The sequence below is a fragment of the Ophidiomyces ophidiicola genome, assembly GCF_022830035.1.
Source record: "Ophidiomyces ophidiicola strain CBS 122913 chromosome Unknown scaffold_11, whole genome shotgun sequence".
Classification (NCBI taxonomy): Eukaryota; Fungi; Ascomycota; class Eurotiomycetes; order Onygenales; family Onygenaceae; genus Ophidiomyces; species Ophidiomyces ophidiicola.
The window spans coordinates 263,402-289,881 of NW_026054651.1; the positions used below are offsets into that span (position 1 = coordinate 263,402).

General features: G+C 50.3%; 13 protein-coding genes across 13 annotated transcripts; 6 read left to right on the top strand and 7 right to left on the bottom strand.

Annotated features, from left to right (window-relative positions):
* Positions 1-620: 620 nt before the first annotated feature.
* Positions 621-4,139, bottom strand: LOZ57_003369 (uncharacterized protein; the record flags this gene model as incomplete). Its single annotated transcript, XM_049252418.1, has 6 exons — positions 621-1,515; positions 1,570-1,802; positions 1,864-2,289; positions 3,133-3,392; positions 3,485-3,899; positions 4,029-4,139. 6 exons carry the CDS (start codon positions 4,137-4,139, stop codon positions 621-623), a joined length of 2,340 nt encoding a protein of 779 aa, XP_049108592.1.
* Positions 4,140-4,697: 558 nt separating this feature from the next.
* LOZ57_003370 (uncharacterized protein) lies at positions 4,698-5,640 on the top strand (the record flags this gene model as incomplete). Its single annotated transcript, XM_049252419.1, has 2 exons — positions 4,698-4,872; positions 4,934-5,640. The coding sequence occupies 2 exons, from the start codon at positions 4,698-4,700 to the stop codon at positions 5,638-5,640; spliced, it is 882 nt and encodes a 293-aa protein (XP_049108593.1).
* Positions 5,641-6,052: 412 nt separating this feature from the next.
* On the top strand, positions 6,053-7,426 carry LOZ57_003371 (uncharacterized protein; the record flags this gene model as incomplete). Its single annotated transcript, XM_049252420.1, has 1 exon — positions 6,053-7,426. One exon carries the CDS (start codon positions 6,053-6,055, stop codon positions 7,424-7,426), a length of 1,374 nt encoding a protein of 457 aa, XP_049108594.1.
* Positions 7,427-8,002: 576 nt separating this feature from the next.
* Positions 8,003-9,876, bottom strand: LOZ57_003372 (uncharacterized protein; the record flags this gene model as incomplete). The annotated part of the gene is made up of 3 exons (XM_049252421.1): positions 8,003-9,260; positions 9,329-9,616; positions 9,680-9,876. 3 exons carry the CDS (start codon positions 9,874-9,876, stop codon positions 8,003-8,005), a joined length of 1,743 nt encoding a protein of 580 aa, XP_049108595.1.
* Positions 9,877-10,832: 956 nt separating this feature from the next.
* LOZ57_003373 (uncharacterized protein) lies at positions 10,833-11,655 on the top strand (the record flags this gene model as incomplete). Its single annotated transcript, XM_049252422.1, has 3 exons — positions 10,833-10,916; positions 11,006-11,141; positions 11,201-11,655. The coding sequence occupies 3 exons, from the start codon at positions 10,833-10,835 to the stop codon at positions 11,653-11,655; spliced, it is 675 nt and encodes a 224-aa protein (XP_049108596.1).
* A 539-nt stretch (positions 11,656-12,194) lies between these two features.
* On the top strand, positions 12,195-13,425 carry IST1 (Vacuolar protein sorting-associated protein ist1; the record flags this gene model as incomplete). Its single annotated transcript, XM_049252423.1, has 2 exons — positions 12,195-12,215; positions 12,307-13,425. 2 exons carry the CDS (start codon positions 12,195-12,197, stop codon positions 13,423-13,425), a joined length of 1,140 nt encoding a protein of 379 aa, XP_049108597.1.
* Positions 13,426-13,841: 416 nt separating this feature from the next.
* LOZ57_003375 (uncharacterized protein) lies at positions 13,842-15,140 on the bottom strand (the record flags this gene model as incomplete). Its single annotated transcript, XM_049252424.1, has 6 exons — positions 13,842-14,120; positions 14,198-14,309; positions 14,375-14,498; positions 14,557-14,576; positions 14,633-14,791; positions 14,869-15,140. The coding sequence occupies 6 exons, from the start codon at positions 15,138-15,140 to the stop codon at positions 13,842-13,844; spliced, it is 966 nt and encodes a 321-aa protein (XP_049108598.1).
* A 1,739-nt stretch (positions 15,141-16,879) lies between these two features.
* On the bottom strand, positions 16,880-17,624 carry aps2 (AP-2 complex subunit sigma; the record flags this gene model as incomplete). Its single annotated transcript, XM_049252425.1, has 5 exons — positions 16,880-16,981; positions 17,043-17,273; positions 17,407-17,436; positions 17,498-17,537; positions 17,590-17,624. 5 exons carry the CDS (start codon positions 17,622-17,624, stop codon positions 16,880-16,882), a joined length of 438 nt encoding a protein of 145 aa, XP_049108599.1.
* A 542-nt stretch (positions 17,625-18,166) lies between these two features.
* LOZ57_003377 (uncharacterized protein) lies at positions 18,167-18,742 on the bottom strand (the record flags this gene model as incomplete). Its single annotated transcript, XM_049252426.1, has 1 exon — positions 18,167-18,742. One exon carries the CDS (start codon positions 18,740-18,742, stop codon positions 18,167-18,169), a length of 576 nt encoding a protein of 191 aa, XP_049108600.1.
* A 367-nt stretch (positions 18,743-19,109) lies between these two features.
* On the bottom strand, positions 19,110-20,074 carry DPH5 (diphthine synthase; the record flags this gene model as incomplete). The annotated part of the gene is made up of 3 exons (XM_049252427.1): positions 19,110-19,707; positions 19,761-19,885; positions 19,940-20,074. The coding sequence occupies 3 exons, from the start codon at positions 20,072-20,074 to the stop codon at positions 19,110-19,112; spliced, it is 858 nt and encodes a 285-aa protein (XP_049108601.1).
* A 921-nt stretch (positions 20,075-20,995) lies between these two features.
* LOZ57_003379 (uncharacterized protein) lies at positions 20,996-22,093 on the top strand (the record flags this gene model as incomplete). Its single annotated transcript, XM_049252428.1, has 3 exons — positions 20,996-21,154; positions 21,202-22,026; positions 22,088-22,093. 3 exons carry the CDS (start codon positions 20,996-20,998, stop codon positions 22,091-22,093), a joined length of 990 nt encoding a protein of 329 aa, XP_049108602.1.
* A 282-nt stretch (positions 22,094-22,375) lies between these two features.
* On the bottom strand, positions 22,376-23,741 carry HIS5 (histidinol-phosphate transaminase; the record flags this gene model as incomplete). Its single annotated transcript, XM_049252429.1, has 3 exons — positions 22,376-23,381; positions 23,450-23,608; positions 23,659-23,741. 3 exons carry the CDS (start codon positions 23,739-23,741, stop codon positions 22,376-22,378), a joined length of 1,248 nt encoding a protein of 415 aa, XP_049108603.1.
* A 962-nt stretch (positions 23,742-24,703) lies between these two features.
* On the top strand, positions 24,704-26,386 carry LOZ57_003381 (uncharacterized protein; the record flags this gene model as incomplete). Its single annotated transcript, XM_049252430.1, has 1 exon — positions 24,704-26,386. One exon carries the CDS (start codon positions 24,704-24,706, stop codon positions 26,384-26,386), a length of 1,683 nt encoding a protein of 560 aa, XP_049108604.1.
* Positions 26,387-26,480: the final 94 nt, after the last annotated feature.

A 26,480-nucleotide genomic window follows, 5' to 3' on the forward strand; every position in this document is an offset into this window, starting at 1 on the left:
AAGCCCATCATCGTAGAGGGAGGTATAAAAATCAGACCATGATAACAGAACCACCGAGTAGGTTATTTCTATCAACAGGTATTCGGCAACTGTCTGTAAATTTTCATTGTAAAAGTGATAATAGTTATGTCGAAAGTAGCGAGAAGGAACATCGTCAACGCTCAAAAAGATGCAAAGTCCAAATCGCCATGTCCCCGCTCCCGGAGAACTCTTAAAAAAGAAAATTTTTGTCAAGCCGAAAATGGCAGGTAAATTATTAGCAAAACTGAACGTTAATGGGTCTTCCAATCCCCGTATGAGAGGAGTAGTATTGATCTCATAAAACATCCAGAATGCAAAATATCATCAAATATATACAACGGTATATGTATATGGGTATCAGAAAGTATTAATATATCGAGATATCCAGTCCTGAAATTATACCACCATCCATCATAATCACCTAAAACGGACATGAATCATGTATAGTTAGAAAAAAAGGGTATTTGAGAAGAGGTAAAAGAAATTATACTCAAGAGTAATAAAAGAATATATGAGGTAAATCCAATAAAGTAAAAGAATGAAAGTTTTCGATTCTACCGCTGGTAGGCAAGAGCTTTCAGGGAGGATCGATGTCTCGTCTAAAAGCTAAGAAATAAGGAGACAACAAGAAAACTGGCCGTGAGGCTCAGGACAGATAGCGCTGCGGTAGACGCAGCGCCCGTTTTGGTAGTTTGGGCGGACGGCATGGACAGAGCGGTTGATCGAGGCAGGGTTGGCGAGGTCATGATGTTGGTCGAGTTCAGCTTCCTAGAGATGGTTGAACTAGGATTCTCGACGAAGACTTGCGGCGAGACGGAGGAAGCCTTGATAGGAGTTGGTGTTACAAAACTAGAACTTGAGAAATTTGTTGTCGAGGCGATTGCCGACGAATAAACGGAAGAGATTGAGCTTACGGTGCTTGAGGATGAGGTCAGTTGGGGAGTCGACGAGGATGTTTCCACTGCAGAGGAGCTGGGTGGGGGAGTAGAGCTCGTCGAGGGTGAGGGCGAGGGAGATGGAGACGGAGAGGGCGTGGACGATGGCTTGGACTCCTCTTTCTTCGAGCTGGGCGTATCAACTCTCGCTTTCGCTTCGTCGTCGCCGCCGCCATTGTTGTTACCTGGTTGAAACACGGAGACGCTCGCTTTGCTGCCTTTAGGCACAGTCACAACGCAGAAGTTTGCGCCGCCAGCACCGCCGGAACCTCGGCCAGTAACTTCATTGACGCCGTTCTTTGAAGGGTCGATTTCGCAAGGAAGACCGTTGCAGCCACCGCCGTCACATTCGATCTTCACACCATACGACGGGCTCTTGTTACGGAAAGGAGTTTGGGGCTCGATGTAGATAGGGTTCCAGCCGATCTTGAGGAACGTTTGGCCGTTGGCATCCATGTTCGCGCCAGCAACGAATGCAGCCCAATTACCCCAAGGATTGTCCTTTTTTCCCCAAACACAGGCAGTGGAAGCGTCCTTCCCAGGTGGGTTGATGTAGTAACTATATGTGACGTTAGTAGACTAGTAGTAAGTGGAAATAATCACGAATACTCACTGGGCAGCAGTGGAACACCAGTAGTCAGGATTCGGCACAGCAAGTTTTGCATCACTATCGACGCTGGTAGGGATCAACATAGCTTCATTGCCAGGGAGGACAGTCTGGCAAAACGACACGACGCTGCCGCAATTGTTCTTCGCGACGACAGGACCGGACGCGTCAACACAGTACGGTTTATTTGGGAAGGGCTTGGTGATCTTTCCGCTCTTGTCGCAGTACAAACCGCCATTCTAACATCCATCAGTACGCGAAACACGAAAAACCTGTACCAGATAGCTGTGTGATACTTACCATGGACATTGGGTACTTGTACGCCGTCGCAGACGGATCCCATTGCGCCATCACCATGCCTGCCGGGCAGGCGTAGGGACAGTAGTTACCGGGCATGCACGGCTGATCAGGGCTCATAGCCCAGCCAGCATTCTGCGCGCCTGGGGTCACAGCCACCAGGCCAGCATCGGAGGGAAACTCGCACTGTCCGGCGCGTCTTTGCAGTTTGGGGCCGGAGATTTCGTTGGGCTTGCGAAGAGGTTCGACAGCGGCGCGATGGTACAACTGATGACGCTTCAAGCCGAAACCATCCAGGGGAACATTCGCGACTTTTCCATGGCCATGACCATGGCCGTGACGCGCCTCTGCGACAGAGACGAGGAGCAGGATGAGCGTAGACGCTCCAGAGCAAAGGGAGTACGTTTTCATGACGATATCAACGGCCGACTATTGCCGCACGTCAAGGAATAGCACAACAGCAACACCAGCTCGGGTTGAAAACGAGGGCGACTATTCACTGGATGTATAAACACAAGCGCTTCAAGGGCTAGGCCAGGCTCAAATATTGCAAGTTGGACGAGAGAGACAGTGTTGACATATGGATGCTACTCAACGAGAGACAAAGGAGTGGAAGACACAACAACAATCGGCTGGCAGCCAGCAGAAACGAGCGACAGTGCCAAAAATGGCAAAAAGGAGAGACAATGGGTGGGAGAAACAAACGATGGCGAACGTTGACGGGAGCGAAGCGAGGGAAAGGGGGAAATGGAACGAAACTGCTCGGGCGGGCGTTTTAGGGTTCGCTGGGGCGCCGCCGTCACGGGCAGCGTGCTGCAGGCAATGGCGCGTTCGCGGGCGCAGGTACCACTGCTCTCGGCGCGGGCGGGGAAGTACATCCACATGCAGCGCCGTTGCGCGCGCCGGATTGGCCAGTTCGCAGTAAATTGCACACGCCCGCTTCTGGCTTAGCGGCGGCGGGCGGTAACCGGGGTTCGCATATTCCGATTGAGCTTAGTGCCAGGGGTGGAAATTGCGATCGGCCGGCTAGCCGCCAATCAGCGCCGCGATGACTCAGCTAGTGAAGCGCGCTAGACGCTTGCTGACGGAATCGACGGTTGGGTTGCATCGCCGGCGGGGAGTCAAGCGCCGAGCAATGCATATTTTCTTGAGTGCAGTAGTAGTGCACGTACTCCGTACATATATATACCCCTTGTACTTCGTAGGGCAGCGCTACCACGGCCGGCCAAATCTCGCCAGAATGTTCATCGGATTGCTGCTGCCTTGCCAAACCTCGAGAACCTCGTTGGAAGGTATCCAGATCATGCCAACCATGGCGGCCGCATTTACTATATTGACGCCTTCTTGGCTCGCGCGAGATCGCGGAATAATCATCATCCACTCCTTCACTAAAACGAGATTGTGGGAATAGTCTTCCTTTGTGACACCAGCAGACTCCAAAAGCTCCTTGTAGGTCGCGAAAAGCTCGTTGGTTGAAATAGAGGGCTGCAACCTCTGCGCGGCATTCTGGAATGGAACTTGCGGAATCTTTCCTACAGCCAAGATCGCAAACGGTGCTGTCAGCTAGATATCATTATAAATGGTAGGCATCCTGCAAAGTACAGAAGTGAGAGGGGAGCAGTACCATTCTCGATGCCATATTTATCTGGAAAGAGTTCGTGGCTTTCTCGTGGAGGCCGCGGCAGGAACTGCATATGGCGGTGCGGCAACGACCAACCCCCCTGCATCCCACCATTGTAGATGATTATGTACGGGCTTTGCAGCCGATAAAGCACGTTCCAAGCAGCGGCGAGATCGGTTTCGCAAAGGGGCTCAATCTGGGGTTTGAACTCATTGGTATGAAGCACAAATTGAGGCCGGACGACACAGAACTTGTTGAAACGCAGGGTATGCTCTGGTCCAACATGCTCGAGGACAAACTCCGGCGGATCTTTGGCAAACGGGCTAGGCTTAGCCTTCGTACCATCGGGTGCCTGCTGGGCGTCCTTAATCGGGACTTGTGGCTTCTTTGTCAGGCTTGCTGCGATGCGGAATTGGAGCTGTTGGAATTATCCGAGTTGGCATGATGGCCGTTCCGTTCGGTTAGTCTTCCTCTTGTCCAATATTTGAAGTGGGGGTTTCAATGAAGGGCTGGGGGCAATGCGGACGTGACCCCGGCTTTCCCTTACATTGAACGGATGGGCTCGAATAGAAACAGGCGGGGCATCTTTAAAAATGATATCACCACGCTGCACAAGCTTATCGAATTGCTCGAGTGCTTTTGATTGAAGGTCAGCCATACTGACCGGCCAACGAGATGTGAAATGGATGGCTCGGAACAGGATGGGAATTTCCTGCAAATGTAAGTTAATTGATAAAAATAAGCTCTGAAACCGGAGACTTTCATATAGTTAATAGGTGTTCCAGAGAAGTATGTAGTTATACATAGAAACAAGATGACAAGATTGTCACGAAGAGTCTGCAGTCGGCAACTTACGCCAAGAACGGATTGATGCCGCAGCGCCACCTTTCTACATAGTTACATCACTACGGAGTAGTTAGTTCACTCACAACTTCACAGTTCTCTTCCCAGCAAATTCAGCTTCCTTCTCTGCTGCACCCACTGTGAATTCAGTACTGGCAAGCTGGAATGGTGCCTCAAGCTCATCCTGGACTCCGTTCAGGCGGAATAGACTGCAAGTGGTGGAAGAGAGGCTTTTGCCATCGTGGTCTCAAATGTTTCTTTCGCCATGACGCCGCAGTATTGGGGGTTGACAAGGATAAAGAGCGTGCGCGTCTAGAACAAAAGAGCTCCAGAAGAAGTGCGGGCCACCCTTCAAGATCCCATCTAGTGGCCAATGCCTAAAATAGCTGACTATCATCTTACAGGTCGATCTCAGGCCGACAAATCTACTCTTGAATCCTCTAGTGGTGCTTCCCTCGCTCCCGCCACCAGAGAACCATGCGCCATTTGTCTGGAAACCCCAATCACCTATGGGCTTCTCGTTGCCTGCGACCATGTCTTCTGCTTAGGTGTGCCCGCGTCCGTATTCCTTTTGGCGGGGAACCTTATAACTAATGGGAGCATGTTCAGAGTGCATTCGACACTGGCGTTCGTCCTCAAACCCGGATGATTCTGACGCCCCAGCATTGGACATCGGGCTAGATGGGCTTGTGCCCTCAAGAAACACCAAAAATTGTCCATTGTGCAGAAAACAAAGCCACTTTATTATCCCCAGCTCCACCTTTCCCACGCCACCTTCAACAAAAGCAAGCCTTAATGAAGAAATAGATATACACAGCAAGTCAATTTCAGCAGGCAAAAAGAGCAAAACAAACAACCCCGCCAAAGATAAGATCGTACAGAGGTACCTTGCCAAGATGAAGAAAATACCATGCCGTTACTTCGAGCTGGAGGTGTTGCGCTGGAGTAAAGAACTCTCCCGTTCGTCCCTCCCGGTATGCCGTGTCAAGTTTCAACCTCGATGCTATTTTGCAAACATGTGCCACTACGCCCACATCAGTCCGATCACCTACATGCCATACACATTCTCGAAGCGGGAAATCAAGCGAATGAACCTACAGCGGCTAGCGAGGGCTCGCAAGAACGACCAAGTGCTGTTTCCATTGGGACCATTTGACGTCCTGTTTAGCAACTTCGCACACGGGGGCTTCCCAACACTTTCTCCGGATGCAGTGGATCCTTTTCGAGAAATATTGTTCGCATCCTTACACCGTGACCCCGACGACGATGAGAACAGATTTCCAGCTATAGACGCCATGTGGGAAGACGAGGAATAGTGTTCCATAGGCCGACGGTAGTCCTCTTTTTCTTCTCCCACTAAATTGCTGTTTCGGGAACGAACCTTCCTCTTCTTACCCGTGTCTCAGGCGTTATCCGTGGGGGTTTCCAAGGAAGACGGCGTTACCATTGCGATAGCGGAAGGCCGCAGGTTTAAGTGATACCCGATAATGCATAATGCTCCCCGATTACTGTTATTTTGCTTGCATGTACTCCGTATATAGAACCCTAACTACATATCAGTAAACAGTGAGTGCAAACAAGACAAACCAGTAGTTTAGTTAACTAGTAACGGCTCCCGTGTACTCCGCGCCCCGAGTTGGGTACTGATATAAAAGCATCACCACAGAATGAATCGACGCGGAAGCATTCTACTCGCGTCGAAGCACCTGGGGCTTCGCGGGGTCAAGCATGCAGGTCTTCTTGCGATGGAGGCCACTGGGCGCGGGTGAGATCACCGAGATTGAACACACCGGCCAGCAACACGGCAACACGCGCTTCTCTACGACCATAAACAACCCCGCGAGCTCCAGTCGAAACCGCTCATGGACAAGCGACGCGGCTTTCTCCCAGATTTTCGGGGCCGACGACGGCAACAAGAGCGTTTTCGAGGCAGTCGTCGCGCCCAGCTTGCCGCGAGTGCTGAATGGCGGGACTTGTAATTTCTTCGCATACGGCCACTCAGGCAGTGGCAAAACACACACCATCGTTGGGTATGACTACGACCACAGCGAGGCCTTTGGCCTCTGCTTGTCGGCGGCGAGATCGCTCTTCGACGAGATCGAAGCACGAAACGCAAGCCCCCGCGACGGCGACGGCGACGACAAGAATAGCAGCGACCGGCTCGGCCTCGGTATTCGCATGTATGAGCTGCGCAAAAACATCGCCTTCGACCTCTTGAACGGTCGCAGCGAATGCCATGTCCGCGAAGGCCCCGACGGCCGCGTCCACATCCGCGGCGAGACCGAGATGCTGGAGGGCGGAAAGGTTAGGGTGCGTCCGGTAGCGACCCGTGCGTGCTGGGACTTTGACGGCTTGCGTCGCGAGCTGCAGGTTGGGCTTGGGTTGCGGGCCACCGGCTCGTCGACAGTGCACGATCAGAGTTCTCGCACCCACGCCGTCCTGGAGCTTGAAATAGTGACCAAGGCGCTACTCGACGCCCGTGACGCCGTCGTTGAGCGGGAGTCGGAATTCGTTCCTGTGGCGAAACGTGCGACAGACATTTACCTGGAAGAAAATTTGCAGGCGTTTACCAAGACCGCGGATGGGAAATTTGTCCCCAACCCCGATCATCCGCCCAACCAAGATCGTATTGATGCCGCAGAAAAGGAAAAAGAAAAATTTGCGCTCTGTGTCCAGCAAGCCGAAGCTGATGTGGAGCGCGTATTATTTGCCTCGAAGGATCAGAAGTGCCTAGGCGGAAGGGTAGTTTTTGTCGACTTAGCGGGATCCGAGTACTATCACGAAAAGGCGACAGCGTCGGTGTTCGCGGCCAAAATGACCCCACAGGAGGCCCAAGAAGGCCGGCAAATAAACACCGATCTTCTTGCCTTGAAAGAAGTAATCCGTGCGCGGGCTTTGAGTCAGGCGCGCATCCCGTTCCGATCGTCTCCATTGACCATGGTTCTGCGTGAGCATTTTTCGGCCTCCACAGATACCCAGTCCGCCATGATTCTTACCGTATCCCCATCAAGCGAGCAATTTGCGGCTACCATGAACACGCTAAAATACGGGAACTTGGTGGGCATTGCTGGGAAGAAGAAAGTCAGTGCCACGCGATCATGACTGGGGCCCACTGGGCAAGTTTGATGCTGGGCTTGGAATGGCATCCCCGTCTCCAGCTTTTTTCCCAGACGATTGTAAGCAGGATGTTTGATTGCTTGTTGGCACAATGCAGCCACAGGGATACGGACACATGTATCGAGGGGCATGAGGCCGAAAGCTGCACTTCATACTCCGTAGGTACAGAGTCAAGTAGACTAATTGTAAACCAACTCGAATAATATTCTAGCAAATATCTAAAACTACTACCTCATGTAAACTTCATCGAAACCATGGTTCAAACCTCAAATACTAAAATACGTTAAATAATAAATTAGTTTGTGGAGCGTTTTACCATCCCCGTCGTCACACTTTCCCCGGCTGTTTTGCAAAAGCAAACGAACCAACCAGTCCAACCAAGACTTTATTTACTTTTGAATTTTCGAACGACTGACAGGTAACCGGGTTCCAATACCCGACCGCAAATCTATTAAATACACTCCCAATTAAAGAAAAGAAAGTTCCAGAGTCATTTTCGCGAGGATCCAGTGACTAGGCAGATGCACCAGTAAGAACTTCGCCGTCAACAATTTTCCACATCTAAACAACAGTTCCCTTGACCTGTTTCTTGTCGTTGAGCTTGATGTCTCTCCACAAGGCAGCGCATACCAGAGCACCGCAAAGAACACACAAGCCGGTGACCAACATATAGCGCTGAGCCTCTGCGTACGCATGGCTGATGCCAATTCGAATGGGTGTTCCTGGTTTATGTGAGAGCTGTGTAACGAGAGAGGCATATATCTTAGCGATATCTGCGTTTGCTGGGAGATATTCCTCCAGGGCGGAGCGGAAACGGCTTGTCCAGATGACTGTTGCAACAGTTGCTCCCAACGCCTGGCCGACGCTAGCGAATAGGTTGAGAATGGCGAGAATAACAGCAATGTGCTGATGATCCGATGGAGCCATCATGGCCATTTCGCCTGTAATAACGTTCGTACCGCTAGCAAAGGCGACGAAGATCTGTGTCATCACAATATAACCGATATTGGTGCCAGGTTGACGGAAATGGATCATGAGGCCAACTCCGAGCATCAACAAGGGAACCGAGAAGTAGACGGCGAGCCATTTGAATCGGCCAGTCCATCGAATCAATACACCAACTACCAGAGCCCACAGGCAGGAGCCGACACGATAAATATTGCTGATGTATGTGGCGTTGGTGACGTCCAATTCCCAGACAACCTGCAACATGGAGAAGAAATACAGTGACCACACTGCACCGTTGAAGAAGACGAAGAGGAAAAAGAGTGCACCGAATAACACAGTGCGGTCTGTGAGAAGCTTGAAGGGGATGAAAGTCACCGGGGCCATATACTTCTCGTATATCACGAAAAAGATAAGCAGGAGGCCTCCAAAGATAATCATGCAGATGATCAAAGGAGCCTTCCACTTCTGTCCCTGGAATGTCCAAAGACTGAATGGCAGGAGGAACAAAGCCATACCAGCAGCCAGCACCAAGATTCCAATCAAATCAACGTCGATGGCGTACTTCTTTACCTTCTGGAGGTTCAAGTTTCGGAGCCCCTCTGAGCGTTGGACTATTCCGAGCCTCTCTGCCTTTCGGTGGCCCCAAAGGAACAGGAAGCAAAGAGGTAGGACAACTGCAGGAACGACAATGGTGAATATGCCAAAGCCCCAACGCCAGCCAATAGTCGCCAAAATGCTTTTAGCAACCGGGCCTCCAACCCAGGTGGTGATAACGTAGGGAGAAGTGGCGTATGCCAACATCAGCGATCGATTTTTCAGCGAGGACGTATCGGCAATAAAGACGGTCAAACAGTAGCTGACTCCTTGGGCGCTACAATGATATGTCAGATGATGATGCGTCGGGCCCCTTTCTGGATCATATTTGCGAGTTGGACTTACCCAACAGAGGAGAAGACCTGTGCGGCAGCATATGTCTGAACGTTGTTGCAAGCAGCTTTCATGATATAACCGATAACCCAGAAAAACAACATGAGAGCCATGCCTTGAGGTCGTCCCCAGGTGTCAAGAATTTTTGCGAGTGGAATTTTACTCAGGCCTCCAATGATGCTTGCCATGATACCAGTGGCTGCAGTCAACGAGTGAAGTTGAAATGCGCTGGTCACATACGGATTGAGGGAGCGGACAACGACTTCCTCCATAGACACAACAAAATAGATGAGCCAGATGCTAATCACATTGTTAGAGACTCGTTGTCAAGCCAGGTCGAGACCAGACAGAAAGACATCTTACTTTGCGTATGCAGCCATCAAATGCCCTTTTGTCCATACGGATGTGGCTCCCTCAACATATCGCACACCATTCTGAGCATCCTTTGAGGTCTCATCGCTGGGAGCTGTGCTGCCGTTGTCGGGCGATTGGGGCACTGGGTGGGACTTTTCGTTCACGCCCGCCTCAGCGGCTTTGGCTCCGTCAATGGAGCTTCGCATGATCGATGATGGTATTCAGATAATAACTCCTGTCGATAGCAACCGGTATTAGCAGTTAGGCTGCTCGTGTTTAATATTTCATAGCGTCAAAAAGTGAGCAAGAAAAGCGGGTGGTGAGAGCATTTCTGTATTATTTTGTGGGAGGCGAGACACCGAACGGTTAGGCTGAACTAATCCTTGCGATGCCAGGAAAACCTAACATTACATTCTCCCTGCTCCAAGCTCCACCGGTCACCCGATGAACAGATTTTCGACAAGTCCAAAGGAACATCAGAATCCGAATAATTATCTTATCTGATCGTGAGCTCCACACTTTCGCTTAAAGTTATCTGATCCGTTTCAGCCAACCAGAGCCGGCGAAGGCGTTGCCGAAGCCCATCATCTTGGCGCTCGTATCCAGAGACGGCCAGCCATTGGATAGTTCCAAGCTCCCTGCCGCGGCGCTAGGCCGAAAGTGTGCAACGGCACCTTAGGCTCCGATCAGATAAGCTCTGGGCCAACATATTCTGCGCACGCGAGAAATCCCGTGTCAACTCAAACCATGTTTGTTAATGTGCTTCGAGTTCGACCCATTTTTCCGCCCTTAGCCGGGGAAAAAGGCTTGACAGTCTAATAAATGCCAATGTTGCTAGCCTGGAAAATAACCTCGAAACAAATCTGGCCAGCTCGGCCGATGGCATCCACTGGACCTCGGAGCCCAGGACAGTGGCTTTTCCAGGACCGATGGAAAATTTGATTCGGGTAGCAAAGAGACTAGCGATGAAATCTCGTTTTGAGCAGATTTCGAGCACATATTAAAACCAGCCCTCTCTCCCGGCTCTCTGGGTACAGTTCGCAAATTCCAATTCACCTCAATTTCTTCCAACAAGAGAACCACTCTCTTTGTTTTTGTTTTTCTCTTAATATTCCGAGATCCCATTTGATAGATCCCTGCAGTTTTTGCCTTTCTTGTCATAATGAAGGTCCTCGCCGTCTCCGCTCTGCTGGCTCTGGCCATGCCCGCTTTGGCCCAGGACGTCACCTCGCTGCCCCAGTGCGCGGTATGGCCTTTTCCTCCCCAAGACTTGCTGATTCTTTCTTCTCCGAGGAATTTGCCGCCGCGTTGATTCTTAGCTAATTAATATTACAGCAAACCACTGTCCTTCAGTCCATCAGTTCCACCAACTGCGGTTTGACGGACATCAAATGTATCTGCAACAACAGGAATTTCGTTAATAGCTTGTTGGAGAAGATCCCCAAAGTCTGCAATCCCGAAGAGGTTGCCAGTATGTTTTCAATCATGACGCTGAATGAGTTCAGATGCAGTTGCTGACATCCTAAACAGAGGCATCCCAGGTTGCCGTTGAGCTGTGTGCTGCATACGGAGCCACTTTGTCTCTTCCTGGTGTCGGCCCTAGCACCACTGCCGCCGCCTCTTCCCCTGCTGGCTCCTCTCCTGCCGCCACCACACCTGCGCCATCGTCCACTGGCTCCGCCTCGCACGATCACGGCCATGGTTCTTCCCACGATCACGGACCTTCTTCCCACGACCATGGACCTTCTTCCCACGACCACGGCCCTTCTTCCCATTCTCATCCTTCTTCTGCTTCGCATGCTCATGGCTCTTCTTCCCACATGCACTCCCATGCCATGCCCACTGGAACTAGCTCCAGACCCTCGGGCTCGGGTGCTTCTGCCACTGCCAGCGCCAGCCCCACGTTTACCGGCGCCGCCGTTGCAAACAAGGCCGGTCTTGGCATTGCTGGCCTTATGGCCCTTGTCGGCGTTGCAGCTTTGTAAAAATCAAAAGTTCCCGTTGATTCTGCCCATGAATGCGTTACTGGAGGTCCTCTGTATCATAGTATGAATTCCAGAAAGGGAAGGTGGAGGGTTTAATTAGAGATACATATACATATGAATGAGAAATGTGAACATATAGTGATGTCGAAGTACCATGTTTGGGCGTCGTTTGCCTTAGGCCGAACCACTCTTTAGATAACTATCGTGCCGCAACGCCCCATGCAGCGGGCTGACTTAGCATAGGCAGTTAATTTACGCTTGTAGCTGGACGGTGACGCAAGAGTAACCAGGCCTGGAGTCAGCTTCTGCACTGCCGGGTGGCTAACGACGGCTGCCGAGGCGAAGCTAATAATAACGACATTAGGGGGGGCTAAAGCAGCGCTGAATGCAACGTGCGATGCGTTGCCATCTGCAGTTTCCATGCAAACGACGGACAGAATAAAAGGAGAGTCGCCGCTCAGTTCCATGCGACCTTCGTAATCTTGTTCTTCGATTTTGTTGCCGTGCACGACCGTCTCTAGTAGTTGACTAGCTACAGAATGCCGCCTTCCAAGCAAACGGTCAGCCAATTTCTCCAAGTCCTAGACCTCGAGCTCTTCGCAGCCTTCCCTCCTCTCTAAGCAGGATGCTAATACCGTTTCTTCGATGTAGGCCGAGTTAACGTTTGGTCTCCAAGCACTGATTTACCGCATCCGCCAGCTCATCAAGGAGCGTCGCGGCTATTCGAAAACCAAGGCGCGAGAGCTCGCGAAGCTCCTCAGAGAGAGTCGCGATGACTTTGCCCGCGTCAAGACAGAAGACATCATCGCCAATGACGACCTGATCGCTGCGCTAGAAATCATCGAGCTCCACTGCGAGCAGCTGCTGGTCCGGGCGAACATGCTCGACCATCTTGCCTTTGGACAGAAGCGCAAGAGCAGGACCATGAGGAGGGGGAAATCCGACTCGTCGGCCGCAAACAAAGACGGGAGCGCGTCGGGCCTATGGCGGATTCTCGGCTTTGGCAAAGACGCGCGCAAGCAACGGCCGGGCGAGGACGACACGGCGAGTATCGGAGGACGCCCCGCGAGCAACGCCGGTCGCTCGTCTGAGCGCCTCGAGGTCGTGCGAAGCAGCGACTCCGCGCCCGGCGGAACTGTGACGCCACCCGACGCCGGCCAGCCAGACTGCTACATCGAGCCGGAGCTCGACCGCGCCGCGGCCGTCATCTTCTACTCCTATCCCCGTCTGCCCCGAGACATCCAGGGTCTGCCGGAGCTGCGCGCGAAGCTGGTGCAGCGCTGGGGCACGGAGTTCGCAACCCGCGCGCAGGAGGAGAACAACCCGCCCGTCGAGCTGCCGCAGGAGCTGGTGGACGCGCTAAGAGTCCAGAAGGCGCCGGCGGGGCTGGTGGAAAAGTACTTGAAGGAGATCGCGCGCAGCCACGGTATCTCGTGGCAGCAGGATAGTGAGGATGGCGACGACGAGCATTCCCCGAGCGAGGACAACAAGAATAACGACAAGAGCAATAACAGCAGTGGTAACATCAGCAAGACAAAGAAGCGGCATGAATCCAGTGCGGATGGCTCGACGCCGCTGCGGCATACCCAGAGCGAAGTCGCGCCGGCCACGACGCCGTCTGAGACTTCCAAGGACGGCGAAGCGTCACCTAAGGTGATATCGCAGTCTTATCCCCCGGCCGCGCCGACTGGGGAGAGCCTGGAGAGAAGCAAGACGGGAATACCGCAGGTGGACGAGCTAGCAAGGAGGTTTGCCGCCTTGAAGAGATAATTTTTTGCACATCCTTTCTACTATGTGGGGGGACTATTCAGTAGATGGAGTTGTATTCTTTTTACTTCTTTCTCTCTATATTTTTTCTTTGGAATAATGATGGTTTAATGATAACGATACCCGCGGCCGACAGCCGCATCTCACGCTCCTTGATTGATTTGCGCTGGCTCGAACCGAATGCTCTCCTACCGACTACATGTCTTTCCACTATTTCCTTGCTTACTGAGAAAAAACTGCATTTAAAAAGTGTTTGGCCCCTCTAGAGAAGAAGAGGGATATTGTTGTTGGGGCATTGTGTGCGATAAGTGTTGAAAGGAAAATATTATTGTATATATTATAATTCTAAAACAGAAAGGGGTATCTTGAGGTGTCTTAACAAAGCTTTTCATACGCTCATTAGATGATACTAAAACCAGCTATGGTTCTGTACTTTTATATCCTGCCTCCACAAGACCTAGTTCGCTCTTACCAGCCTGGTCTGTGTTATCGGAGCTTGTCGCAGGCTCCGACTGCTGGTCCGACCCCAAGCACACGGCTTGGCTTGCGGGTCGCGAGGTCTCAGACGGGAAAAAGTATGGCACAAGTGGCACCGAGTGAGAGTTATTTTTACGCCGCCGGAAAAAGTCTTTCCACAAGGCATAGTAGAACGCGGCATTGGCGACAACGGAGGCGCCCACAATCTCTATCGACGCCCACTGGGGATTGATTAGTAAAATGAAGGTAGGGTCAAGCAAAGCGCGGTGCCTGGTGGGTTCACAGATGTATGACTTACCATAGTGCGAGATGTTTGGGAGTAGGAGTTTACAAATATGAGCGGTAGGCGCGTGGTTGTGATTATGATTACAACAGTTCCAAACAGGAATAACAACGTAAGTTGCACTTTCCTATGTGGGCAGGAGCTCAGCTGGGCTCATAAATCGACTAAAGGGGCAATTTGGGCATAACATACGCTTGAACGCTAAGGGAGGTCATTTTCCAAAGCATTGGGATCGGAAAGAGGATCAATGCAACATCGGTAGCTATATTGAAGCTTGCCATAATCAAAAGGTTTTTAGCACCTTTCTGGCATGCATCTGCAGAGGATCAGACCCGTTAGCCATCATCAATTGTCTAAGTGCGAGGAGATCTTACGTGTGGTTGGGGCCCAGTATCTGTTGTATGCATAGTTAGATTACATTCCACCAGTGACAGAAAAAGAGAGCCTCACAAAGACAACGGTCTGCATTCAAGCATGGTAGCGAGGAATATAATCAGAAAGCTGACCACAAGGAAACACCAAAGCGCCTGCCTCGCTCGATAGACCTTGTTGGAGCCGTTTTCCAGCCGCGAGTAGAACTGAAGCAGACATAGCTTCATGCACCAGATGCTAGGATCGGCATGAGATCAGCAACCATAGCATACCCTGCAGCATTTTCTCAAGGACAGCTCCCATATCACACGTACAACATTGCATATGTCAGGCGCGACGGCACGACTAGTTTCTTGGACAAGACCTGGTGATCCGGAGTGTCTGTGCGGCGCAGCTCGAAGTACCATGCTATACACACGGTACGCGCGATGAGAGGGAAGAAGGAGACGGCCATCCAACTATCGTCCCGATACCATGCTTGCCGGATAGGACGGCGAGTGAGGCGGTAGGCACAGCGAAAGAGGATCTGGGCGGTCACGACTGCAGCAGAGGCCACAATCAGGAAAGTGTCTGCGGTCCATTTCATTGAAAAATGGACAACTCATCGAGAACAGGGACATGGGACACCACAGAGAGCAAGAAAGAAGAGGCATCCAGCATGCACAGCAGAGAGAACGACGGAGCAGAAGGGCGGGGAAAAAGAGAAAACGGCTTCAGGGGAAAAAAAGACAAGCAGGCCGAATTATCAGCGCGCAGCTACTAAGCAGAAGAGCTAGTTAGCGTTCCGGAGGGCCCCAGGTTGGGTTATGCTTTGGTGCTGGCAGTTCTTGCGTGAGCGCGCCGGCATACGAACGGGCGACCAGATCTCGGATTCATAACGAAGTTAGTTTCGGGGCCTCGCTAGACCACACAGCAGCTTGTGACAGGCGGCACCCAGCGCGCTGGACTAACTACTGGCGGCCATGGAGCAGACGCTGGCTGGTGGGCTCTTCGTCCCACTTGGGGTTCAGCCAGGCCATGATAGTGCTGGCTGGAGGGCTGGTTGGTGGTTGAGTGATTGTGGGCGCGCCACCATTGAGAACGCGTGCCACGCCGAGCCCAAGCCGAGGCGGGAGCGGCAGGCCAGCAGCGCTGAGACGAGAGGGCGAGAGAGTTAGTAAGCTGCTGCTGAGAGGCGGCGGTGGTGGTGCTGATGCTGGTGCTGCGGTGGTGATGGTGGTGTTGAGGACTCCCGGATACCTGTGTCGGCCCCGGCGTGGCTTGGAGTGATGCAGCTCCACGGGGCGGGGGCTATTTTTGTGATTTGCGGGCAGCAGGGATGCGACACATGGCGGGCCAGCTAGTTAACCGAGCGACAGCAGCACTCAATACGACCGGCGTCGGAGAGGCAGCGCTGCAGTACATAACCGGAGCATGGACGTGTGCATCCCCACTAGGTACTGAGCGAGTTCTCTGATACACTCCACGGACGAAGAACGCAATGCAAGCTCGACACCTGCACTCGCCCTTGGCACACTCCGATTTCGACGGCAAGTCGGCCGTGCCCGTGTCGTCGGCGCAGGGATGGCGAGGATAAATATAGTTCGTTAAACTATAGTGAACCCGTTGGTTGGCGAGGAGGATTGGCGGCCTCTGACCGCCCGCTGCAGCCCCAGCATTGGCAGCTTGGGCAGCCTCGCGGGGACGCCCGTTCAACCATCCCTCGCATTGCCTGCGGCCGGGCGAATCGGCTTGGGGCGGTCTCGGCTAGCTGCTGCGATGCGCAACAGCCGGCCAGCTAGAGGTTCGTGCAGACGCTCCCCACGACATACAGACAAACAAACAGGCAGCGCTGTGCGTGTGTGGCGGTTAGCGATTGCGGGTCTGATGCCGGCATAGATGCTGATCATATGCTCTCTATATGTGTCCTCCGGATATGCCTAACTAACTACAAGCGTCAATCCCAACTATCCGCTTTGCTTACTTGCTGCCCTCTAGCCGCGTCTGGTCGATGCTCCGTGACAAGCATCATGCCCAGAGGTGCCACCAGTGGTACGAAGACAAGTCCGCATCCAAATACCGTGCACACACAATGTGTTTCTCTGGCGGAGGGAGTAGCACAAGTATCGCTTGCAAAGAGCGTCTGGTGGATCCGTGTTGCTGCCTCTTGCCTGACACTCGAAGGCCAACCCTTTTGCGTGTGCAATCTAGGGGATAGGAACTCTGGGGTTCGGCTTTCCCTGGAAGTCACCACATCATTATGCGCCCTGAAGCCTGGTCCTCCCTGGCTATCAATCGCTCAGCGGGCTTCGGCATTGATTTAATAGAATCGAGTCGCACCATCCATCACTCAAGTTTGTCTAGATGTTCCAACCTCGTCAAAACCACTTGTTTACTGGTCTCCTCAATCTCCCCGGCTAGGAACACCTCGTCGAGAATCGCATAAACCTAAGCCCCAGTCTTCGTTAGCCTACATGCCCTGTGCATCCGCAAGAGCCCGTCCCCTAACCTTGTAGAAGTTGAACACCAGATCCAGCTCGCACACATTCCCAAAAAACTGATCCAGCACCTCCACAAAGAAGTGGAGAGCTTCTAAATACGCCAGCTCGTTATCATTCGCGTCAACGCACGCGCAAAAGAACAGTCCCGCATAGCGACGGTACACAATTTTCGTGCTGCGCCGGAACTCGACGAAGTTGGATTGGTATTTCTGGTCTCGGGGCGCGATAAGGCGGTGAACCTATAGTCAGAGACTTATAAGCATCGAGTATCCAACCATGTGAGAGGCTTTTAAGACAAAGGGGCTTAAAGTAGTATCCGGAAGGGTAGTCTGTGATGCAACAGGACCGCGGCTGAAGGGGTGACAATCGTACCTCGCCTTTGAGTCTCACTTTTTCATCATCCTGATGATCAATTAGTACTTCTCCCCTCCATTCTAAGCCAGTCAATAACTATGAGACGTACTGAATACGGCGCATACCACTTGGCGAGACGAGTCTTGCCCCTGATTGCATATTAGATGGTATCCTGTGGTGTTGCGGTGGGAGTGAGCTTACTGGCGATTCTGAACAAGAATAAAAGAGAGCACCATGGCAATAGTAGGTCCTCCCTTTTCGAGGTTGCAATAAATCTCAAACACTCTCTCTTCTCGGAGCGCGACGACCAAGTGCTAGAGGAGTACCGCGTAGAGTGTGTGGCCTTACTGTTGCTCTTCGGGACGTGATTCTGCCACAAGCGCAGCTTCCACCGCTTTCCAACACAACCAATCACAGCATTCTCCAGCCCGGATAGGTTCGAGAGAACGACCACTGGGGGGAAATTTACCAAGTATACGAGGAATAAAAGCCTAGGGAGCCTCGTTATTTTGTCCTATACTCCATACACATATATATCTAGCTATGGACACTATCCAAATGTGACTTACTCTCGCGGACAGATCGCATGATCCCCGTTAGCCCTTCATGCACCAGCAAATGCAAACCCGAAATGCCAAATTTAGTCCATGGATGGCAGTGATATGTTCAATTGGCGATTCCACCTCTGTGATGATGAGATTAGCCCTCATATTTTTAGTGTTGACTTTGCCCTGCGGCTTGATTGCAAGACCTCTTCGGAATTGCATGTGTTCTAAATTCATGTGGCCTCTTCTCCAGACGTTTCCTCTTCGCCATCCACCTCTTTCTCTACATTTTCTGACCCATCTTCATCATCATCATCATCATCGTCATCACCAGACGTTTTGGGGTACGGCCTCTCCGGGTCTCCATTATACACAACCCACCACCCGATTTTCTCTTCTGGAGCCAAGAAATCTCTGAGCCGCCTCAGTGCTTCTGGCCCCCCCGGCGAAAGCTCCGGTCCCTTGTCGATCATCTCGCTGATATTCAAGCTCAACAGGCGGCCGGGCTGTTCCTCGTCGGGCATTGTGATCACCTTGGCGGCAACAAATACGTATGGTTGACTAAGCGCAGCATCACTCAGATCGCTGGGGTCGTATTGCTCGATTAGCTGCAGCCCGGGCAGGTGGTAGGGTATATTGGGGTCAATGCGTTTGAATGATTGGAGGATCGCACGCGAAGTGCCGGGTTCTTGGAGATATTCGGCCGCCGCGTCGAGGAGGTTGTAGGAAACGATGTGCGCACGGATTCCGGGTGCATTGAAGGTGCCGACTCGCGGCCAGCGAAACCCGTGGAGAACGTAAACAACCATGAGTAGTATTATTATTGTGGGGACGGTAGGTATGTAGAGGGTCTCTAGGTATAATAGTACGGAGTAGGACTGGGCTGTTGTCAAATCATCAGTAGCATGCCAAGTTAACGTCGTATAGACCCCTACACTGAGCGTAAGTAGGCCTCTGATGCAAGGGAGCGATACGGAGGAAGCCCGAACGATTGATCCCAAACTCTGCAAATCATCGACGCGGGCGATAATGAGATACACGCGGCAGCCGATACGGAGTTGCGGAGTCGAGCAACCTTAAAGGTGACATGTCATGTGATTAGTTATATGGCCAGGAAGAGTGGCAAGGTTGTTGCGGTGATGCCTGTGTGAGGGTCAAGGTCGCGAGATGGATACGTTATGTTTTCGTTTCTTGTCTATTGTTCCAAGCACTGTCAAATGAAGCCTTATCAACAGCATAATCCCGAATGAAATCTCTCTCCAAATCATGGGTCCGTTTGCCAAGTAGGATTAGACAATGCAGCGGTTCGCCCATGTCTAGCTCCGTCAGTTCTCTAAGGGTACCCGCTGCTAATTTTTGGTTTTCAGCGCCCACTCGGGCGGCGCCGACTGCGAGGCTATCGGGACTATATACTCCCTCCTGCCGCTCCTCTTCTATTTCAAGCATTTGGCTGGCGCATTGAGCTACGGTCATGTACCGAGGAGGCTCGTAGATTTTTCGACCTCGAGCCATGTTCTCTAGTGATTGCTCCTTCACTTTGATATCAAGCAACACAAGCGTGTGAAGGCCTACTTGAGCATTTTCCTTAATCCGATCATAGAATGACGAAGGCTTCCAGGTCTCGGTGAAAAACACCATGCTCACGGTCTGTCCGAAGTTGTATAACTGTAAACCAGCACAGCCAATTGCAGACATAATCGACGCATTAGGTATGGTTCTTGTTGGGATGCCGAGCTCCCGAGCACGTAGGACGAGATCGGTGTGTGTCGTTGCACTGGAGAAGTCTGAGCGCTCGAGGGTTCTGAAGCCAATACAGAAATAGCTTACCCGAAGGGGTCGCCGACGACTAGAAACGCAACGTCCACTTTGTCTGCCCCAGCCAAGATATCATCACTCCCAGTCTCAACAGTTTCGCGATCCGCTACTATCACGGGCCTGCCGTAAAAAGCCTCCTTAAGAGCCAAATTTTAGCCTTCAAAGGAGAGATATTTGTTTGCGTAGCTCACCAATTTTTCCTTATTAATGAGGAGTATGCTAGTATATGCCTCTAAGTACACTCGCTCAGCCTTTTTCACTACGTCCAGCCCTTTTATAGTGATATCCGTTTCGTCGGCGAGCCCAAGGCCCACCAAGTAAAGCATTGTGGAAGGAGAATAAACAATCGAATAAAAAAAACCTTATCAATACATCCGCAACGAACTGCAAGAAAACAAAAAGCTGTGTATTTTTGGCGTCATGAAAGCCCCGCTGGCGGGGAGGTCGGCAAGGAAAATAAATGATCCGCCTTGCCGGCCACCGGATAAGGTCGCATCGCAACCGCCGTGGCCGACATCTCCTGAAGGCATACGGCCTATTCACACGCTCAAAGATCCTTTTCTCCCCTTCAAGTTTTCTCTGTCTCTCATCAAGTCAGTAAGATTCTTAACCGGCTGTCTGTTGCACCCCTGTTGCAACCATGGCAGAAAGATCCAGCCCCAAATATCGGCAGGAGATCCAGCAGGTATGCCAGCTCCCATCTCCTTCATGAAGCCCAGTCCACCTCTATCTTGTAGTTTTGAGCTCTTTGTTATTGTGCCTAGACGTTGGTCCTCTACACCAAGTTCCTGTTGATATCTGAAAGAGAAGATACGCATTTGCATACGGCTTCAGACACATCCGTATGGACTGCTAGCAGCTTCTTATACCTCTTCTGTGTTTTTATTTTATTTTATAACTACCATATGTGCTTCTAGGCATTTATAAACAGGTCAGCATGTTATTTCTTGATTTTTGGGCTTTCGTCTCAAATATATGTCTTGCATTGCCTTGTTTGTAAGCAGAGCAAGGTGATGCCCCTAATATGATTGCACCTCTGTTATGGGATAGCACACGGCATCTCCCGTCCTTATTATTTGCTGAATATTCACTCTGTGAAGCTTCTCATGTCTTTCCCAATTTCCTAATCTGTCACTCCCTGTATTGCATGGCTGCTCGTTTGCCCTACAAGAAACCAATATTTGGCTTGCAGACTTTTGCTCTCATTCTACTAGCTTTCAAACCTTTCTTGAACTGAATCAGGCATAATGGACCAAGACTACGAGATGGATGGTTTTGTGTCAGACAAGGAGTTCATGGCTAACATAGTTGGAAAGATGATGTTTGTCTCTGGAGAAACCGCAGAACCCTCCGTAGAGACCACCACTTTGATTGAAGAGATTGTTCGCCAACAAGTCATCGCAATGGTGGGTCATGAATGCAAGTTTCATTTGTCTCGGCTAACCTAGAGCAGCTTACTCGAAGCACAATTCTTGCTACTCGTCGTGGTGTTCGATCTATATCCACAGATGATCTCTTCTTCCTCATACGCCACGATAAAGCAAAGGTTTCGCGATTAAAAACTTTCCTCTCCTGGAAAGACGTCCGCAAGAACGTGAAGGATTCCGATGACAAGGGAGGCGCTGACGCTGGTGATTTCGGTGCTGGAGATGACCCGCTTGCTGGTGCTGCTCAAGATGTTGCCGCTAAACCAAAGACTAAACGCGCCAAAATTGGACTTCCCTGGGATCTCAACAGTCTTTATTCTGTTCAGGTGCCTGAACGCGAGGATGAGGAAGATGAGGAGGAAGAGGAACAGAATTATGCAACTCTTCAGCGTCTTGCCAATGCCGATGAACGTACTAAGAATATGACGCGTGAAGAGTACGTTTTTTGGTCCGATTGCCGACAGGCATCCTTCACATTCCGTAAAGCGAAGCGTTTTCGCGAATGGGCTGGCTTTGGCGTTGTGACAGACTTCAAACCAAATGACGATATCGTTGATATTCTTGGATTTCTCACTTTTGAAATTGTTCAAACTATTACGGAAGAAGCGCTGAAAGTTAAGGAGCAGGAAGACCGTGGCAAAAAAGGCCGTGGAGGTGCCGAAGACGGAGGAGAGAAGAGCAAGAAACGCAAGCGGGAAACAGGACTTTTTGATCCTCCAGAGGAAGGTAGAACACCTATCGAGCCGAGACATGTCCACGAAGCATTTCGCAAGCTCCAAGCTACCTCCAATAAATCCTCCGCTATGTTATTACATGGTGGACGTGCCCCTGTTCGCACATCGCTGATACTTGTAAGCCCCCCTTTTCTCATTTTCTTGTAACGGGAGCCGTGGATTAATATTTTTCTTCTAGATCTAAATTGTGCTATTGGTATTCGGCATCAAACCTGGAGTTTCATGGTGGTTTAATTCTTTCTTCCGCGCTACAACAACGGCGACAAGGGTGGTCTATTGGATCTTCATAAGCGTGATACCCTGGACTTGGAATGGCGTTACAATGAAGCGGTATTAAGGATTTTTGTGCTCTTTGAACCTTTTGCGATATTGGTGTACAATTATCTTTGGCTTTAAGTCTTAAAGGGTGCCTAGTGCAACGAACGTTTGTTCAATGGTCTATATCTATTCAATATTATTAATTCCATTAAGACCTGGTAGCATAAAAAGTCTTCAGTACAGTCTCCAATTCAAGTAAAAACCTAGATACTTCGGCCTCAGTTCCTACCGTAATTCTTAAGCATCCTTCACACCCGTGCTCTTTACCCCTGAACCGGACCACAACACCTTTACTTTCTGCAAGAGATTGATATGCAGAAAGAGCGGCTTTATTGCAAGGAGCACCATGTTGTTGGGCAGGTTTGTCTAAAATCTCCACGAGCAAGTAGTTTGAATCGTTGCCACCAAGAAATCTGCCCACGCCAGGGATCTTGGGCAACTCTTCCAACAGCCTATTGCGCTGAACCAGTATTTTCTCTCTATTGCTTCGCATAACCGCAAGATTCTCCGGCGCTAAGGCAGCTTGGGCGAGCGCACTAGTAGGGCTAGAGATATTATATGGTGCCTTGAGACTGTTTAATAGCCTTGCAATTTCGGGGGAAGTAAATGCTACTCCCAATCGAATCCCAGCTAGGCCAAAGGCTTTGCTTAAAGTCTGCATGACGACCAAATTAGGCCACTCTGCTACCCATTCTGCTAGACTTGACCCTTCGGGAGCGAAATCTATATATGCTTCGTCGACAACGACAACCCCATTCCATGTGGGGTGCTCAAGCACTTTTCGTATATCGTCTTTCTTTATTAAATTTGCCGTGGGGTTTCCTGGGGAACAGATATAGACCAACTTGATATCCTTTTCTTCTGCAAGGACGGCATTAATTGCGTCAGGACGCAACTGAAAGGCGTTTTCAACATCCAAAGGGACCTTGACGATCCCGATATCATTTACCTGTGCACTGACCGCGTACATTCCGTATGTTGGGGGACAAGTGAGGATTTTATCTTTTCCTGGCGTGCAGAAACATCGTAATAGGGCGTCAATGGCTTCGTCGGAGCCGACTCCAACAAAAAGATTCGAGGGGTTTATGTCTTTTTGGGTATGAATATGCGCGTTTCGAAGATTGCAAAGTCGCTTTTTTAAATCAAATTGATGTCTAAAACCAAAGTGCAAGTACTGTCAGTCCTTCAACAGGACGAGGAGAAAGTGTTGGAAGGTACTCACGGGTCAGGGTAGCGATGAAGACCAAGAAAGTTGAGCTCTGGAGCATTTTTATTTGTAGTGACGCCCTCGAGTTTTCCATCACTCTTGATAGCTAGGCCTGGGCCATAAGCGTTCTCATTTGCGTCGAGAAGGATATTTGTTCCATCGTCCTTATAGTCACTATCCCTTGTCAGCGGGCTCAGCTTCACACATTGCGGGGCATATCTCACTCCCTTGCACATCTATAGGGCTCCAATTGCAAGATATTCGGTCTGGCACACTTAGTTAGATCAAATGGGCCCCCTTGTGCCATGTTGATAGCTTAGAATACTATTGAAGTACTATTGAGTCATAGAAAACCGAGCTTTTTCGCCGGATTTATGTACATATGTAGTTAACTAACTAACTAGCGTGAAATTCATCAACAGCGCCAACGGGCACTACGAACCGTATAGTTAGCTGCACTGAGTATATGTGTCACTAACCAGCAGAGTAGCCTACAGAAAATTCATGGTAGATTTGACGTTGCTATCGCTACATGACTGTCCCTGGAAAAGGCAGATGGATGCTAGCCCTTCTTACGTTAAACGCTGCAACAATAGGAAGCACTGGAGTGTGATATGCGTTGGATCGCTCCAGGAGAGCTGCAACACCATGGACATGCCTTACAGCAAGCAGCTATTTACGAGTTTTGCGCACTGTGCAAGTGAGGTTTTATTAGGTGAGTCTGCTTGGAGTTTGATTTTCATGGGAAATATCAATATAACAAAACTGCTACCCGGGGTAAAATGTAAGCAAGATTTAAATGCGCAATGCAAAACCACAAATTGGCATCAGTGTCGCTGGTGAACCATGGTAATGCGGGTAGTTAGACTTTGAGGGAGCCATATTTACGGTGTGGCCTCGGTGACGGTTGCCTGCCGCGCTTGAAGAATAAATACGGCTTAGCTTCCAGTATAGGGATAACCCAGGCGCCCTGGAGAATCCCTGCTATTTGCGGCATCTGTCTGTTTGTATGCGCTGCTGTCAGGTATTTGCCGACAAGCCAACCTAAAGAAAACAATCTTACATAGCAAGAAGTTCCAAACTTCCTTGGTGACTCACTGATGGCGTAATGAGTAGGCATATTCCGGGCAAGAAACTTTCCATAGCTTAATAGCTATATATTCCCTTTCTTTCTTTCTTTCTTTCTTTCTTCATCACTTGTCCACCCATATTCTCATTGCTTTTATTGAATTTATTTTCAGGTAAAGAGACAAATCACACTATATTAGCATGTCAACCGATAAGTCTGGCCATAAACGGGGGCAATCCGGGTCACTGGAGACTCAACTTCCCTACCATGGCCCGAGAAACGTCCCCTGTGAGCCCAATGAGGGACTATTCGGCGGCCTCCCTTCTGGTCAGCAGTCACGGTATGGTTACGAGCAGCAGCCCCCCCACAAGAAATACCAATCGTTAGAAGGGAGCATACCTTTAACAAATCCTAGGTTCAACCCCTCAGCACTGGTCTTTGTCCCAGGGGTTTCGGTAACCGAATATGGGTATGCACAGGCTGCGCAGAACCTGCCAGCTCAGCAAGAACAATACTTACACGTCCTTCGGAATGAAGAACAAATGGTCACGTATGAAGGGAAGGATAAAGTAAAGGCTCCAGATCAAGGCCGAAGATCTACTGGAGGAGACCCTTTGCCAATCATAATGCCAAAGCAAAGGGGCCCCCAAAAGCTGTCCGTAAAGCATCCGAACCTTCCAGTGCCCTTAGAAATAGAGCAATATCGGGGCAACGCTTTAAAGAAGCGGCTGGCATATGCAGATGATGTTCTGCAAAATCACCATCAGAGGATATCACCAGTTGCCGCCAAATCACTGGCAATTTACAAGAAAGCATGCAAGTCCCTAATAGAAATGGAGGAAAGAGAGTGGTACAAAGAACATGCCCCATGGTTCAAAGAGGCTCAAGAGGAATGGAGAATGACTGTTTCTTGTATTGACTGTGCCATGCAATATCGAAAATGGCTTAGAATGACTGGAACTGACAGTGCAGAGAAGCTTCAGGATCAGATTCTCGCACTGAAGAGAAGCAACTTCTATGCAAGATATGGTGATTTGTTTGAAGAAACTTGCTGTCAGTTGAAAGTACTGGTGGATGAACATAAGGTCAGCGGCAGAGAGTCTCTATCCAAAAAATACTGGACAGAAATAGCTCAAAACATTAAGTCCGAATCATCAGTATGGGATCAATGGGGGCGGAGGTACAGATATCATAAGCAGGCAAAAACAATTGCACTGGACTGTCCAACCCATTGGATGATCAAGAAAACCTGTGACAGAGTGGGCTTTAGTATGGAAAATATGCTGGAGATAATCAAACACTATTCAATGTACAATGAATTGGTGCATACCAATTTGATAACTTTCATTCGAGAGGGGAAGCTTGACGATCTCAAAAAGCTCCTGTATGACGATATCTGTGACGTCCATCTGCTGTTCCCAGCCGAGAGCGATACTGAGACAAATATCATGATAGCAGTAATTAACTCTATCATAGAACTTTTGTATGATCGCAATGAGCGATTTCCCAATGAATATCAGCGATGGCTACCAACCAAGGACCTGTTGCGCTTCTGCACAGTGCTGGAAGAAAGCAACGATTTGAAGGAGGCACAAGTCAGCAACGAGCTTACAAAGGCCATTATGCATTCTGCCAGCAAAACTATAAGGAGGCGAGAGATGCGAGGTCAAAGAGTGAAGAGCATTCTGGACACGGACTCGGTAACTGGCCAAAGAACTAAGAGAGTTGCCCCTGAGAATTATGAGGTAGCGGAAAGGCTAGCGAAAGGACATAAGAGAGCTTTTGCCAAATACACGAATTTGGTCGGGCAGGTTAAGAAAATGAGTGATGCACTCATTGAAGATGATCTAGAGAGCATATATGCATATCAGATGACTAGCTAACTAGGACGGAGGCTCGTCTGCCCAATATATGGGAGGCGAGCTCAGAAAAGGGGCTGTGCTAAGTCCGAAAAGATGTCAAGAAAGAAAACTAAAC